General features: G+C 35.2%; 1 protein-coding gene across 4 annotated transcripts in view; it reads left to right on the top strand.

Moving 5' to 3' along the window:
* The window catches only part of LOC122736843 (oocyte zinc finger protein XlCOF6-like), a 52,792-nt gene extending 35,165 nt beyond the window's left edge, over positions 1-17,627 (top strand). For 3 of the 4 annotated variants that reach the window (XM_043979253.1, XM_043979251.1, XM_043979252.1), the window contains exons 5-7: positions 186-319; positions 8,490-8,613; positions 12,846-17,627. In XM_043979253.1, coding sequence (XP_043835188.1) covers positions 186-319; positions 8,490-8,613; positions 12,846-13,005 — 418 coding nt within the window. In that variant the 3' untranslated portion in view covers positions 13,006-17,627. Of the gene's footprint in view, positions 1-185; positions 320-8,489; positions 8,614-8,820; positions 8,962-12,845 lie in introns of those variants that run through there. The other variant, XM_043979255.1, reaches the window with a different exon arrangement.
* Positions 17,628-17,827: the final 200 nt, after the last annotated feature.

Raw genomic sequence — 17,827 nt, 5'->3', positions numbered from 1 at the left:
CTAAAGTGTAGAAACAGGTTTAGAACTAGAAGATACCTTCGAGTTCACTCAGCCTGATTCCTCCATTTTACGGAGGAAGAACTAAGACCTTATTTGAATAAATTGTGTGTGTGTGTGTGTGTGTGTGTGTGTGTGTGTGTGGGTATTTGACTAAATTTTGACAATCCTTGCTCCCTTTTGAATAGGAAATGTTCCTCCAAATTGGCCTTGCAGAGACATATGGGTATACACGCTGGAGTTAAGCCCTTCCATTGCCAGCACTGTGACTATAAAACAAGACTGAAAGCTTCACTGATGCAACATACACGGATCCATACTGGTAAGCCAGTAGTTTTCATCTGCCTGCTTGAGCTGCCTTTCAACAACAGTAGTCCTTTAAATCCTGAGTTGTGGTTTTATGTTTAGAACCAGTCCTTTTACAGTAGGTGGTGCTCTTGTGCTATCTTACAGTTCTTAGAACAGGCCTCCTTTTAAAAAAACCACCACAACTTATTTATTTATTTGGTTCTCTGTCTTTAATGCAATGCCATGATAGAGTTTATGATTTTGCAGAGGGGAGCAACTAAGGTACTTTGAAAGGTTCTTTTCTACTTTTCCTTTATCCCCTTGTCTCTGACAGCTATCTAAACCTTGCCTTTGCTTTACATGAGAGCCCAAGTAGAGTTCCTTAAGTGCTTTAGCTTCCAAGTTCTGATGCTGGGTTCTGCTTCAGACTCTAGGATCAGGGGCCTTTCTGTTCCCTTTTCATATGGACCTATAAATCCCCAAAGGCTTATTTGTGGGGGCCAGTGTCTCCTTTCCTCTTTTTATCTCTTAACTCTACTTGCACAGGGAAATTAGTATTGTTTTAGTGCCAGAAGGGATGTTGGTGGCTCTACTACAAACCACTCATTTTATAAATGAAGGACCTGAGGTCCAGAGAGATTGTGTTGTTTTTAAAAATAAAATTTATTGATAATATTTTGGTTTTATATCATCTACAATTTCCATTGTATCCCTTTTCCTTCCCCCTTCTAGAGAGCCATCCCCTAAAGAATAAAAAAAGAGGAAAAAAGTCCAGCAAAACTAACCAACATTTTGAAAAAGTTATATGCAGTGTTCCACACCTCCAGTCCTCACTTCTGCAAAGAAGTAGGGGGAGGTACCTTCTCATATCTCTTTTTTGAGGCCAAGCTTGGTCAGTCATTATAATTTTGAAGTATTAAGTTGTGATTATTTTGTTGTTGTCTAGAATGGTTAAGAGAGTTGCATAAAAGTAGAATTAAGTCTCTTAGCTAATAGTCTGGTCCTCTTTCTGTTTTACCATGCTCCTCCTGCAACTTAGCTTTGAAGAATTGGGGGGGGGGTTGTTTTAAAATTTTTCTGCCTAAACCTGAAATATCTGTAGTTTTAGCATAGATCCTATGGGCCAACTCTGGCTCAAACCCTTTCTCCCTTTCTAGTAGATGCAAATTATTTCCTTCTACAATGAGAAAGGTTGGCCCTCCTCTGCTCTCTAAAATTAAAATGAGGTGGGCTAACCATAGTTCTTATGGTCAGAAATAATGGATGTGAAAGTCTAAAAACTTATAAGCTTTATACACATATAAGGTGATAACATCTTGCTCGTTTCTTAGTATCCTCTGCATTTTTCACAATAAGTACGTAATAATTTTTTTTTCTTTCATTCATCATTCTTGTCTTTAGAGAACCTTCAGTTACTTAGCCAGTAAGTTTATTTCTCTGGAAATATGTAGTCATAGATTTTCTTTTTACTGGGTTATTTCTATATATTTTCCAATTAGATTTTATGTTGTAGATAATTGGAGTCATAGAATTTTAGTGCTAGTAGCTCTTGATAGCCATTACAGATAGTCCCTTCTTCCTTTCCACTAGCAATAATATATCATATTAATATAGTCTTCTAACTCTTTTTCTGACCTTTCTTTTTCAGTGCTCTTTCTGATATACCACAGTACCTTTCAAAACATTTACCTATAAATATGATGGTATATTCTAGGCTTTTAAAAAAACTGTAGCTTTCTGGAAAGTCCACAGTGACTCAAAAAGTGAATGGGTTAAGTTACATATTCACTTCCTATTGTGAATTCTTTTCCACTTCTTGGTCCCTGGCAGAGAAATACTCTTTAAGCTCCATTCTCAGTGTGTTCTGTTTTAGAGGTACAAGGTGGAGTTTAGGGGGTGAGGTAGGGATTAGTTTTGCTATGGTCCTTAAAAAGAGCATCTTGTTCTCTTCCTCATCTTAGTGGTTTTGTTGAAAGGAAAAAGCAAGTTCTGACATGACAGCCAGCCATCTTAGCACAAGAAAGTACCAACTTACATGAATTTGCCTGCATTCCAGGTGTATCTAAGTAGGTTCAGATCAAGATATGTTACTAACTCTTCCACACATTTTTCCTATGTCAGCAAAGAGAACAGTAATAGTTAAATCCACCCCAGAGCTGAAGTATCATAGTATAACTAAGGGACAAGAAAGTAACAAAATTTAGGTTATGTGTTATAGTCTGCCTTTTTAAAAAACAAGTACCTTTTTTATAGTTACTGACATTTGGGGAAATAGCTCATTTCCCCAAATAAAAGGCATCTGTCTCAGTTTAAAAAAAAAGTATGAGGTTGTATATTTTGAAGAACTTTTCATTTCAGGAAAGGTTTCTTTTCATTTGCTTTGTTTCATGGAATGCTGAGTTTTCTGTTAAAAGAGCTAGGATTCTGTTTCATTGGTGTTGCTAGGTTTGGGGGATTGTTTGAGATTTATGTTTATGGAAACTACATTTCCATGGTTACACCCATTTCCTTCTTCCTGATGAAAAAAAGTGGCAGAGTTCTTGGATTGCCACAAATTGTCTGTTTAATCTAGCTTCATATGGAATTTTTGGACATTGCAGGCACTGGCTATTTTTATTTTAATCTTTTAAAATAAAATTGTGAGGATAAGGAGAAAAGGGTGAAAGAAGGAAGGGCAGAGCGGGGGAGGGGACAGTCAGAAGTAAAACACTTTTGAGGAGGAATAGGGTAAAAGAAGATAGAAAATAGAGTAAATATCATGGGAAGGGAATAGGATGGAGGAAAATAGTTATGATGATTGACTATAATGGCAAAATGTATGGTACCTACTTTGCTGGGCTATTGTGAAGAAAATTCTTTGGCAAGTTTAAGGTACTGTATAAAAGTTATGAACAGGATGCTATCAGAAAAGCCTGGAAAGACCTACATGAACTGAAGCAGAGTGAAATATACTGTATACAGAATAACAGCAATAGTGTAAAATAACCATGTGCTTTTGCTAGGAAGCACATGGTTATTTTCAGCAAGGCAATGATCCAATATAACCCTGAAGGACTAATGAAGATTGCAGCCCATCTACAGAGAAAGAACTGATGGTATCTGAAAACTGATTGAAACACAAATTTTTTTCTTTGACAAATCCTTAATCTGAAGTTTAGTTTTTTAACTGTTTTCTCTCACAACCTAGCTAATGTGGGAATGTTTTCCATGATTGCTCATGTATAACTTATATTGAATTCCTTGAGTTCTTGGGGATGGGGGAGGTGGGGAGGGAGGAAGAGAAGTTGGGACACAAAGTTTTAAAAAATTGAGGTCAAAATTTGTTTTTACATATATTTTGGAAAATAAAATTCTAAACAGAAAAAAAAAATAAAAATAAAATTGTGAAGTTAAGCACCAAGATGTTGGGTGATATCAAGTCATGAAGGGGTTGTCTTCTATTAATGACTGACCTATGCCTAATTTGAGCAAGTATTCCTATAACAATCTCTGAATTTAGTTCCCCTCATGGAATAGTTTTCCCAATACATGTAACACTAATTAGCAGCTTCAGGCAACATTTGTAAACTTAAACAGAGAACCAATAAGATATTTGAAAAAGGCCTGGCCAACATACTTTTTAAGTTAATAAAAATATATTATTAGAGAATAGTAGGTAAATGTCCTTTTTTATTTGTTAAAATACATTTTATTTATATCTTTTATTTTTTAACCTCATCAGAATTTCATCCATTAGCTCCCAGATAACCATTTTATATAAGATATTTTTCAAGAAAAATAATAAAAGAAAAAGGATGAACAAAACTTGATCAGTAAATTGAAAAAGTCCGAAAATGTATGCAATATTCTATACTCAGGAGCCTCCCATCTCTGTAAAGGACTGGAGTGGAGTTCTCTCATCTCTTCTTTAGAGCTATGCTTCTTTGTAATTTTGCAGCATTCACTTTTGCCTATTTTGTATTGGTTGTTCTTTCCACTTATATTGTCATAGTCCCTGAGTATGGTATTTTCTTAGCCCTGATTACTTTATGTCAGGTTACTGTGCCAGTAATTAATTTTTTTGTTGTTTTTGTTTTTTGTTTTGTTTTGGTTTTACAGGGCAGTTGGGGTTAAGTGACTTGCCCAGGGTCACACAGCTAATAAGTGATAAGTGTCTGAGGCCGGATTTGAACTCAGGTCCTCCTGAATCCAAGGCCAGTGCTTTATCTACTGTGCCACCTAGCTGCCCACTGTGCCAGTAATTATATACATTAAAAACATCTAATAAGAATTTTGATGAGATAAAAATGAAATAATATTTGATTCTAGGGTCAATAGGAAAGCACTGGAGTTTTAGTAGGGAAGTGACAGTCAAAAGGAGCTTTAGGAAAATCACTTTGGTGCAGGCTTTATGGAGGATGGATTGGACATGGAGTTTGTTACATGAGATGAGAGTCTAAACCTAATTTCTGCCAGACTACTTTCCAGTTTACATAAATTCTTGTCAAAGAGAGTCTTCTTTCCCTAATAGTTCATGTTCTTGGTGATTGTTGACTATTGCAGTAGTGCAATGAGAGGTAATGAAGACTCAAGTGAGTATGGGGCTGTTAATAGACTGAAGAGGTCAGATGAAGAAGATGTTTTGAAGGTAGAAATGACAAGATTTTATAACTGATTTGATGTGTAAGTTGTAAGGGCCAAATTTAGTATGGAAAGGGCAGCTAGGTGGCGCAGTGGATAGAGCACCGGCCCTGGAGTCAGGAGTACCTGAGTTCAAATCTGACCTCAGACACTTAACACTTACTAGCTGTGTGACCTTGGGCAAGTCACTTAACCCCAATTGCCTCACTAAAAAAAAAAAAAGAAAGAAAGAAATTTAGTATGGAAAGAGTTAATTGGGTGGCATGCCTTAATATTGGGTAAGAAAAGAAATAGCCTCTTTCAAAAACAAAACGGGTTTATTAATGGGAACAAGTTTAAAACACTATCTGAATCACACAAGTGAGATTAATAGAACTAGAAACAATGTATAAATCTCTGGGGTAAAAAGGTCCCAGGCACCCGAACCTGCCTCTAGCCCAGCTAGCTCCAAAGAGATAGCTTTGTCTCAAAGAAAACACAAAACTCACCACACCTAAAATCTATAGCTTTAAGGAGAATTAGCTGTGTGGTCTCTTCTGTTTTGTCTGAAGGTCAAACACCAGCAGCTCCTCTAAATGTCTGCCTTCCTTCCCCGTTTCCCTCAGAACCCTCTCTAACTGCCTTTTAACTTTTTCTAATTCCCCCAACTGAATTTAACTGTATCTAAAAGACTCTGTCACAGGAAGGGGAGGGGCGGTTCTTAGCCATGCTGAGTTTACAATTGGCTCAGCACAACCACATGGGCTGTTCTCATCATAATCTAGCCAGACCCACATGGGTGTGGGGAAGGCTAAAAGAGGAGGCATAGTTACTTAGTTTCAATAAATGTTCCCTGTGGTTAGTGTTCCTCTTGTCTGTTCAGTTATCTCCCAAAATACACACCCATCCTCTCTTAGGCTTTTCAAGCTTACATTTTTTTAGTCTGATCATAATGAAGCAAAGATAGGGTTATAAAAACCCCAAATCACAATTTCCTTACAAAGAAAAAGTGAATCATTAAAGATAACACCAAGGTTGAGAACCTTGGTGACTGGAAAATTGTAGTGTCCTTGACAATAATAGGAAATGTTTAAAGAAGGGTGGATTTGGAGAGAAATTAGTGTTGTATATATAGATCATAGAGATAAACAGAGCTCCCATGGCTTTCATGGTGCAAGAGACATTATACTGAGATATGTGGTGGCAGGAATTTGCCTGTGCTTTACCATACTTAGGTCAGGTTAGGTTAAATCATTCCTGCTCTGAATACCCCATGACTAGTGCAGCTATAGAAGGCCAATTGTGAGAGGAAGGAGAATGGGGTAGTGTAGATGTGTTGGATACAGAAAGTTGGGAAGATGATTTAACCTTTCTTTTACCTCGAGTAGTTGATCACCCACCCCTTGGGGTTAAGCCAAATGTCTCATTTTAGGCTCCTATTTTTTTCCCCATATAAATATTTTATTATTTTCCAGTTACATTTAGAGATAGTTTTCAACATTTGTTTTTTATAAGATTTCTAATTTCAAATTTTTCTCCCTCTCTCTCCCCTCCCCAAGACAGCAAGTAATCTGATATAGGTTGTATATGTACAATCACATTAAACATATTTCTGCATTAGTCATGTTATGAGAGAAGAATCAGAGCAAAAAGGAAAAATCTCAAAAAAGAAAAAACAGCACCAAAAACAAAAGAAATAGTAGGGTTCAATCTGCATCTAGATTCCACAGTTCTTTTTTTTTTTTTTCTGGATTTGGAGAACATTTTCCATCGTGAATCCTTTGGAACTATCTTGGACCATTGTATTTCTGAGAAGAATCAAGTCTATCACAGTTAATCCACACATAATGTTGTTGATACTGTGTACAATGTTCTCCTGGTCCTGCTCATCTCACTCATCATCAGTTCATGCAAGTCCTTCCAGGTTTCTCTGAAATCCACCTGCTCATTGTTTCTTACAGCACAATAGTATTCCATTACATTCATATACCACAACTTGTTCAGCCATTCCCTAATTGATGGGCAACCCTTAATCCAGTGACTTTTCCCATCTTTTTTTTTTTTTTCCTAACTCCATATTTATTTTCTATATGAGCATATCCAGGACAATGATGTTAGAGTCCAAATGTGGTGGCTCTGCCATTTTTTTATGGTGCAATTAATTTGTTATAGAAATCTTTATAGATCTTTTCCAACTTTTATCTATTTGTTGTCCTATTTATCCTTTTTAATTTATTTTAAATTTATACCAATTATTATTATTATTATTATTATTACAGGGCAGTGAGGATTAAGTGACTTGTCCAGGGTCACACAGCTAGTATCTGAGGCCGAATCTGAACTCAGGTCTTCCTGAATCCAGGGACAGTGCTTTATCCATTGCGCCACCTAGCTGCCCTCCTATACCATTCTTTTTTTTAAAAATTAAGTTTCCAATTCTATTTCTCTAGTCATTCCTCCATCCACTGTGAAGGCAAGCAGTATATCAATTATACATGTGAAACCATGCAACACATATTTCTTTATTAGCCATGTCACAAAAAGAGCAAAATAAAAAATAAAGTGAGAAAATCATACTTCAATTTGCACTCAGATGGGTAGCATTTTTCATCATGAGTCCTTCTAAAGATCCTTGGATCTTTATATTAATCAGAGTAGCTAAGTCTTTCACAGTTGATCATCATTACAATATTGCTATTACTATATATAATGATCTCCTGCTTCTCCTCACTTTACTTTGTGTCATATAAGTCTCACCAGGTTTTTCTGAAACCATCTGCTCATCATTTCTTTATAGTACAATAGTATTCCATCACAATCATATACCACGACTTGTTCAGCCATTTTCCATTGATGGCATCCCTTCAGTTTCCAATTCTTTATCACCACAAAAAGAGCTGCTATAAATATTTTTGTACATGTGGGTCTTTAATATATTTTATTTTACGATTTTAAAGGTTCAAAGTCTTATTGATGACTAATACTCATTTAAAGTGATTCAAAACAATCCTCCTTGACTTCACCTTTGCTCTAGATTGCATTCCTTCCTACTTTTAGATCACCTCTTCTCATTTCTCATCCCTCCTTACCTTGAATCTTTCTTTGTCCTAGAACCTTTCTTCCATGTCTTTAAATACATGCAGATCTCCCTTCCCTTAAAAAACAAAAGAAAACAAAAACCCCTCTTGTTTCTTTAGATTTATGGTGATAAGAAGTATCACCAACTTAATTTCCAGGTAAACTATTAATTTCCAAATGATTATACTAGATCATTTTACATTTATTCATGGAACTGACTTATTCCAGACATCTGAGTTTCTAATAGCATTGATAGTATTTGCCCCCAAGAGATAATGTCTACTTAGGAATCCCTCCCTCCCTCTTTCCTTCAGTATCTTTTTTCCCTTCCTTCCTTCCTCCCTTCCTTATTTTTCCTTTTAGAATTCTTCTTCAACAATGAACATTAAGAACTAAAAACCTCTTAAAACAGTCTTCCAGTTCTGATTCTCTAAAATCCTAGAATACAGTATATTATTTCCATGTTAAAGAGCTGACCTGTTGTATACAATTGACCTCTCCATTTGTGGCTTTACATATCTCAATAGGTGAAAAACCTTTTAAGTGTGAAATTTGCTCTTATGCCTCAATTGATGCCAGTTCCCTGCGCAGACATTTTAGGACCCACACACGGGAAAGACCCTACAAATGCCAGCTTTGTTCATATAGTAGGTAAGTTTACAAATTTCCCATTTTTCAAAGAAAAAAATAAGTAAAGTAGGACTCAAGGCTCTGTTTGTGGCAAGAAAAGAAAAAAGGGCCTGTCATATACATATATTTATGCCAGTAGCAAAATTATTAGTGTGCTGTGCATGACAGTTTATGTTACTAAAAAATTCTCTTTGTTTTAAGACAATACCCTTTCTGTTGTTTTCACAGCTGCAGACATCATTCTCATTGCTTGCCCTAAGGCTGTATCCTCTAGAAATACTGAAATGAGTAACTAAAGGGTTATGATTCTCCTATAATAAAGTGAAATGTTTAAGGTTGACTGTACTGTGCTACCTGCTGTAAGATGGGATGATTATGGAAAATAAATATTTTAGGACTTTTGTTCCATGTATAGGGAAAGATAATTTTTTTTTATGTTTTGTGCATCTGACTATTTCTTGTAATGATATTTCTACCAATTCTATTTTTCACAGTTCAGATAGTTTTCTGTACATATGTGTGTGTACATATATATGTAAATTGATAAATTAGGCAGAAAAATCATGTATATATTTAATATAGTATTATTTAATTTAATATCTGATAAAAGCCAATGCATAGCATTAGATAATTTATGAATCAAAATTTCTGTCCTTTTGTGCAAGATTTAAGATCTGTAATGATTAGTTATCTGACAGTATTTGGAATTTTATTCCTAATTTGAAAGAGAAAAAAAATACAAGGATATTAATGGAGTAAAACATGCAATTAATAGTCATAACCATGAATATAAAGTGGATATACTAACCCATAAAACAGATGAGGTTAGCTGACCATAATAGAAGGTAATATCAAACAATAAATTTACAAGAAAATTTTAAAACAAAAGGAGTCACGCAGAATTAAAATAATGGACCAGAGAAGAATTATTATATATGAGGGAAATTCAGAAAAGCTGATCTTAGACAAGGCAACAGGAAAAATAGAAATGTATAAAAGAGATGAATAGGGAAACTATATTAGATTAAAGGCACCACAGAAAATGAAATGGCAGTACTTAATATATATGCAATAAATGGCATAACATCTAAATACTTTAAAGAAAAGCTAATTAAATTACAAGGAGAAACAGGCAGTCAAAAAACAAATGTCATGAATAGAATTTTAGAAAAGCTAGATATGGCAGATCATGGTTGATAGCAAAATGAGACTAGAAAGGAATATTAATATTTCTAATATGTACTTTATAAAAATAGATCATGTACTGCTTGTGGCATTAAAAAAAAACCTCATAATTGCAGAAAAATAAATACTAAACATCAATTACTGACCAAAATAAAATATAAAAAGTATAATCAATAAAGGACATATGAAGAAAGAATTCAAGTTAAATGGAGACTAATTAATCCTAAAGAATTTGTGACTCAAAAAACAAATGATAAAAAAAAATAGATAATTTCCTCAAGGAAAACAACAGTGTGACAACATAGCAAAACATTTGGATGCAGCCTAAGTATTCCTGAGGGAAAAATTTATATCTCTAAGCACTTTCATCAGCAAAAATGTGAACAGATCAGTAAATTTAGTGTGTAACTAAAAAAAATAGAAAAGCAACAAATCAAAAAAGCTCAAGTTGAATACACACACAATTCTAAAATTCAAAGAGATAAAATTGAAAATAAAAACTCCTAGAATTGATAAGCAAAACTGTACTGGTTTTTCTCCAAAACCTAATAAATGGGGGCAGCTAGGTGGCGCAGTGGATAGAGCACCGGCCCTGGAGTCAGGAGGACCTGAGTTCAAATCCGGCCTCAGACACTTAACACTTACTAGCTGTGTGACCCTGGGCAAGTCACTTAACCCCATTTGCCTCACTAAAAAAAAAAAAAAACCTAATAAATGGCTTTGCCCAGCTATATGACAGCAAAACTGATAAATAAAATAGGTAATTATTTACAAAAATGCAAAATGTCTAAATTAACAGAACAAATGGGACATAACTTAATCCCAGAAAAATAAATCAAATAATCCACAAAAGAACTCAAAGATAAAATTATTTAACCAAATTATTTATAAATCATTCAAAGAATAATTTCATTATTACATAATTATTTGCAAAAATAGGGAAAGAAGATATCCTACCATAATCCTATGAAACAAATATGGTCCTAATACCCAATCTAGGAACAAGTAAAACAGAGAAAAAAACCAAAACTATAGACTAATTCCTATTAAAAAATATAGACCATGGGGCAGCTCGGTGGCGCAGTGGATAGAGCACCAGCCCTGGATTCAGGAGGACCTGAGTTCAAATCCGGCCTCAGACACTTAACACTTACCAGCTGCATGACCCTGGGCAAGTCACTTAATCCCAATTGCCTCACAAAAAAACCCAAAAAACAAACATAAAGTACCCAAATTTCCAGTCAGCCTGATGTTTCATATTATGTATAACCCCAAGGTAACTCCAGTTAATGATGCCCATGAGCAATAGCAGTTGAACCTGAACTTGTCAGACCTTGGTTGTTGTTTTTTTGTTGTTTTGTTATCACTTCTGATTTTGTAAACACTGCCCTATCACACTAATTCCCATCCAGATTTCCTGGTAAACCTTGGTAGTTCTTAAACATTTTTACTTTAACAATAAGACAAAAAGAAACTGAAAGGATAAATAAAAAAAGAAAAAATATCACTATTTTCAGGTGATATGAATGAAAATATGACATATTTACTAAGTACAAAGCACTATGCTAAGCACTAGGAAGACATAAAGAGAAGACAGTCTCTGCTCTGAAAAAGCAGGGTGACCATTATTCAAGGGGCAAAGAACAAAAATGTTATCAGTTTTATGAGTAGCAGTTTAATGAATTATCATTCAAGGACTGTGGCCCTTGATATCACCTGGTCCAATTCCTGATTTTTACATATATTGAAACATACGCAGAGTGGTTGTGGTTTCCTAATAATTGTCACATGGGTATTATTTTTTCTCTACTATATTACCTATGTGGTCCATGGTCTTTTGTTTGGTAATGTATTGTCTTCCTCAGGGTACCTCTAAAGCAATCTGAAGTGTTTTGAAATATTTAAAAATTAAATTGTTAGTGGAAATCGATATTTAAATTTGTTAAATTATTAGTAGTATACCTTTTTTTTTCCTTATCAACTAGAAACTTTGTCTAATATGTGGTAGATGCAACATTTTATGCTTGTACAGAAAATACAGACTCCTTGATCATGATTATACTGATGAAGTCTCATTTTTCAGAAAAGTTTAGTAGCTATTTTATGTCAGGCTTTTAATAGTGAAAATCAGAGAACACTGATTCGTGAGTCATTATTCAAGTGTTTGCTGAAAATTTAATTCAGGTAACCTGGGAAGCAGAGCAGAACAACAAAATCACAAATTAGCCTTCTAAGTATACTTAAGTTTTAGAACTAAATACTATATGTCCTTTCCAGGATAAAGTTGTTGTTTATCCTTCATTCTCAAAGAAGACCATGATATAGGGGTGATGTCATGACTTGTACTGAATTGGATTTAAGTGAGGAAGGACTGTGCAATGTCATCAACCTCACTCTCCTCCAGAGCCATTTGGGTCCAGTGGCAAGATATAGATCAGGACAATTGGAGATGGCCCTGGATGTGAATTTAGCATTTAGGATGTGTTAAATGACCTTGGTTCTTTGGTGGGATATGCAAGACTTTTGAAGTTTTAATACATTTATGAAATCTAAAATTTTATATGATATTTGGCCTTCATATAATTTACCATCTGTTAACTAAACTACTTAGCATATTTGTTTGAAAGGTATAAAAAAATTAAAATTTATTAATTTGCTATTTAGACAGTTTGTTTATTAGCAGGGTTATGTGCATTACTTGGAGAGTAGTAGTCTTATTTCTTCAAATCCAGAAATTACACAGTAATTGATCATTTACTAAATTACTGAATTTTTATGTCTTTCATAGGACATGGAATTAGATAAAGTTCTGCCCTGTAGAATCAAGCTAAATTATAACATACCACTTTAGATTGTGTGACTGAAACAGTAATTGACTTTGGGAAAGTTTCTCAGTCATGAATTATACATATAACATTCTGGTTCAGATTACAAAATGCTGAAGTTTTAATCCTTAGATTTTTTTTTTCTAAAGACTTTCAAAAGCCACTAGTTTCAGAAAACAAATTCCCATGCCTCCATTTTAAGAAAATTTCACAGTAAAGACATCCATTTTCTTTTTATTACAGCATCCAGAAGAAGAGCCTGGACCTTCATATACGGCGACACCATACAGGGGAGACGTTTGGCTGTAGTTTTTGCTGCTACTCCTCTCCTGATAAGCAGCTCCTTCGGAAACATATTAAAAAATACCACCTCAATTTGGAAACTCCATTGGCTGACACTTAACCAACCATGACTTTCCATGAAATCCATAATTTCCCATGTAGAAGTCTTTCCAAAAGGAATGCCATTATAATAACATTCTCAAATCATTATCAGTTTCATCACCATGACCAGAGGGAGTACAAGACACTGAAGAGATAAGGATTTGTAGCTAATTATACAACTTAGTACTGGTCTACCTTATAGAATGCTTAGTAGGAGTGCAATGTAGTAGAAAAACACCGCTGTTGGACTCTAAAGGGGCCTAACTTTGAATATAGACTCTGACATCCAGTAGCTCTGGGATCTTGAAAAAGTTATAAATCTCTCTGAGCCTCAGTTTCCTTTTCTGTAAAATGGAGCTAATACTTGCACTATATACCTCACGAAATTATTGTGAGGAAATTGCTTTTTAAACCTTAGCTTGATATACAAATGTGAGTTATCTTTACATATATAATTCTCTACAGTTAGCTTCCTAGCCTGTTCTAAGTTCTAAAGTATGTGCTAGAACTGGATTAAGTAGCTCTTTCTCCCCTTTATTACCTCCTGCTGCTTTCTGGGGTAGTTTGAAAGGAAAACAAGAACTAATCAAAATGCCAATTTGGTAGTCTCAAACCCCAGGGCTGTAATTTAAAGTAATAAACATTTACTATTAGCATGAAAGTAAAAAAGATACTTAAGAACCACTGGCTAGTTTTGTTCTAACTTATTATTTATTACATGCACATTATTCACTGTTGCTCAAATAGTGAAATAGTAAATGCACAAAGCATGCTAAAGGAAACATCCAATAAATCTGCTTTCACAAACTAAACAGTCTCATTCCATTATATATTTTGGGTATTTTTGAAACTCGGATACATATTATTTAATTCTTAGGAAAACCATCCATCAAGACTAAAATCAACAATGTGACCAAAAAGATTGTGTTTCTATGGGAGTTCTAATTTATAGAAAGACAGAATTTTGGAGTTGTTTAAGACCTCAGGAGTCATCTAGTCCAACCCATACATGAAACCAATCCCATTGTAACATATCCAACAACTAGCCGTCTAGCCTCTCCTTGAAGACTTCCAAAGAGAGGCAGCCTACCTCCTTAAGGTTGCCTGTCCCACTTTTGGACAGCCCTAATTGGAGTTGAGTTTTTCCTAATGTCCTCTGTTTGCCTCTTTGCATCTCCTGAACTGAACAAAACCTGTTTAATCACTCTTCCATAACAATATCCTCTTTCAACTAATTAACTACAATTTTAATGCACCCCGTATGGATTCAAGGCCTTTTGTCATTCTGGTTGGTTTCCTCTGGCCACACCCAGCTAATCAACCCCCTCTCCCCCCAGGAAAAAAAAGCAAATCAAAATCTTTATAGCAATACACAGTCAAAGCAAATTCCTACATTTACTTTGTCCAAGAAATGTCTTGTTTTGCACTGTCTTATACCTCAATTAGGATGTGGGTAACATATTTCATCATCAGTCTTCTAGAAACATGTTTGGTTATTAGGTTGATCAGAGTTAGTTATTGAGTCTTTGAAGGCAACCAGCCTTAGTACACATTTCATCATTTCTTTCTGATTATAAGATGTAGCCATGTGGTCGAAATCCTCCATTTAAGGAGGGGTCCCAGAACAGTCAGCTCCTTATGTCCCACCAGGACTTCTCCAAGCCCCTGCTCCCCAGTTTTCAGTTTTTGTATATTATCTTACTCCATTGAGGAGGGTAGGTATGATCTTTCTTTTCATCTGTATTTGTATCCCTAGTTCTTAACATAGGGCCTGTGTCAGTATTTTGCAGTATTGTTATAGTAGAAATTGTTTTCCTGGTTCTGTTCATTTTCACTCTGCATCAGTTCCTACAAATCTACCCAAGTATCTTTAAAGCTATCTTTATGGCAAAACAGTATTCCATTACATTTATATACTGTCATTTGTTTAGTCATTTCCCAATTGATGGGCAACCCTTTTGTTTCCAGTTCTTTGCCACGACAAAAAGCTGCTATAAATACTGTGTACATAATGGACCGGTTCCTGTTTCTTTGATCTCTTTGAGCTATAAACCTAGTAATGGTACTGCTAGATCAAGGAGTATGCATAATTTAGTAACAGGTGTCTTGTGATTCTCATAGAAGTGTTTTGAATTGATTTAGTGTAGCTAATCAGAACCAAGAGAATGGTCTCTACTATTATATTTTTTAAGTTGAATAGAATTTAAACAATTTATCCATGATCAACTAATACCAGCTAAGCAGCAAATGGGTAGATAGCACATATGCTTGAGTCTTTTGTTGACAACTTAATGACTTTTTTAATATAACTGACTTAACTAGCTTAATATAACTGGCTTACCTAGAAACAGAGTACAAAGAGCTCTCACTGTGTTAATAGGCTACAAATTATTTGTGCATTTGTGTAAATGTGTATATTTACATGCAATAACTCAAAATTTAGCAATTTGATAAATGCACAATTACTATGTAATCTTTCAGATTTAAAGAAATGACATTATTGAGTGTGTCACCCTCAAATTAGCATAGGCTCTAATGCCCATGTCCTTGCTATAAACTACTTAAAGGTCAGATATCTATGTATTAATATGATATTCTGTGTACTACTACCTGTCATTATAAAGTTCTTTGTAACCCCTTCAGTTTCTGAGTCTACCCACCTCCTACCTCCTAATGGCTTCCAGTGTTATAGAGATGTTATTTTCTTACATCTCTCATCTTAATAGTTGCATATTTGCTAAGACAAATTTGCTCATTTTTTAAAAAGCTTACTGAGTCAAAGAAGTGCGGAGAGACTTGAGGCAGGCAATCCTACCGGCAGGCCATTGATTCTAAAGTCCTTATTGCTGCTTTTATGGGGGAAATTGATGAGGGTTTGGGGTAGGGGTTCTTCGGAATTCCTCTTTAAAGAATTACACCCTCTTGCACACAAATCCAATTAGAATAAAATATTTTATTTCGGCGCTAGGGAAAGGAAGCAAGAGAGAAGGCATAGCACAGAGGTGTGGCTCTCTGAGATACCCTTCTCCTTGAGCAGGAGACAGGCAGATAGTTTTATAGAGGATGGATGGTGGTCCAATGGGGTGATCATCTGACTGGAAAGTTCCCTTATTGGGTGGTGGGTTGGAAGCAGTCTGGTGAGGGGCTGTTGGTCTGTCCCCTCCTGCCACTTCGGCAGCAGCCACGCCTGATAGGATTATCTTCTCAAGGGGTAGGGGAGACTGGAGTGAAGGGAGGTGGTCCTAGAGTTAACTCTGTCCAGATCCTGTGCTGCTCATCTCTTTAGGTGTGTCTGTCCTTTGGTTTAGTTTCAAGGAGAAGGTTCATTGATTTCCCCAGAAAACTTCTGAGGTACCCCAGACTCATAACACTGTCAAGTGATTAAACATTGGAAATTCGATACAATTTTATTAATTGAAATGGCATTAAAGAAGATTCATTACTTCCTTTGCCACTGTATTCTATGGACTATGGAATTCTGACATCTTACATAAAGCAATAACTTCCTGTATGTGTTGCCTCTCCCACCCCCATAGAAAGTGAACTCCCTGAGAGAAGGTTCTGTTATGCTTTTCTATTTGTATCCCCAGCACTTAGAAAAGTGTTTTACAAATGGAAGCACTCAACAATGCTTTCTCAGTCACTCCTTCACTCATTCTTTGAAGGTGTCAATGACTAAATTCAATATGACTGAAGAAAACTGAATTTGGTTATCTTCATATGCGTCATAGGATCCCTGAGAATAATGGTTCTTAGGGGGAAAAATAAAACATCAATCTCCCTTATATACTAAGAGTGTCATTTATTACCTACATGACTCACAAAGAGATATACTACTGAGGCAGGGGGATTGTGAGGCTCAAAGAGATAATAGATTTAAAGCACTTTGTAAATCTTAAAAGCACTATATGAATTCTAGTTTTTATTATCAGTCTACAGTCACCAGGATTTTGGTCTGGTCATGACTTCATTTCTTGAGTCTTCTACTGTACTCCTACTGAGTTCAAGCAATGTTTATAGAAAGTGAATTTAGTACCAGTTTGCTGTTATTTAATAGGGTGGTGAGGGGTGAGGGGTTGGGGTGGCGGTGGGGAATGTATACACAAACTTTTAAATTTAAGTTTAATCTGCAACATTAATGATTTCTTAAGTCTAGACAACTGGTAAAATAATTCAATTCCTGACATATGGCTATTGCTGTTTTTTTGAGTGGTAAGTGAAAATATTTAGCAATCTGCTTTCAAGCTAGTTAGAGATGCCTCCAGGATACCTCTATACTAAGGTTAAAGAGATATTTATGAAACTCATTGCACTCATTAACTTCACAGAAGAACAATACGCAATTTAAAAACATAATAAGGCACGGGGAAGTGTACCTGAAGAAGGAGCTAGAATATTGGGCAGAGAATTCCTTTTTGACATCTTACTGAGATAGGGAAATATATAGTCCATAAGAGAGAAGAGGGGAAAGTTCTGAAATATTGTCATTATGCATTTTGATTTCTTCAGAGTTTACTTTTTATATTCTCTCAGCAAAATTCATACATTGTAACCTTTAGACATTTAATAGGGATTTTGTCTGTATGCTGGTAGAAGCTGATAATTTTTAAAATTAAAGCCTAAGGTCAAAATCAAATATTTTTCTTTAAATATTGCTCGTTCTGTTAGATATTACAATTCTAAAGAAAGATAAAGTCTTATCTATAAGCATGGTGACATACTAAAAACATCAAGATAGAAGATACTTTTAAGTGTATTCTTTGCTATTCTTTGTTAGGAATGCTGACATTCTGCTCTAAGGTTAATAAGTTAGAACAGCCATTTGGTAACTGAGTGGGATA

This window comes from Dromiciops gliroides, chromosome 1 (genome assembly GCF_019393635.1).
Source record: "Dromiciops gliroides isolate mDroGli1 chromosome 1, mDroGli1.pri, whole genome shotgun sequence".
NCBI lineage: Eukaryota > Metazoa > Chordata > Mammalia > Microbiotheria > Microbiotheriidae > Dromiciops > Dromiciops gliroides.
This window is presented reverse-complemented; position numbering and strand designations above follow the sequence as displayed.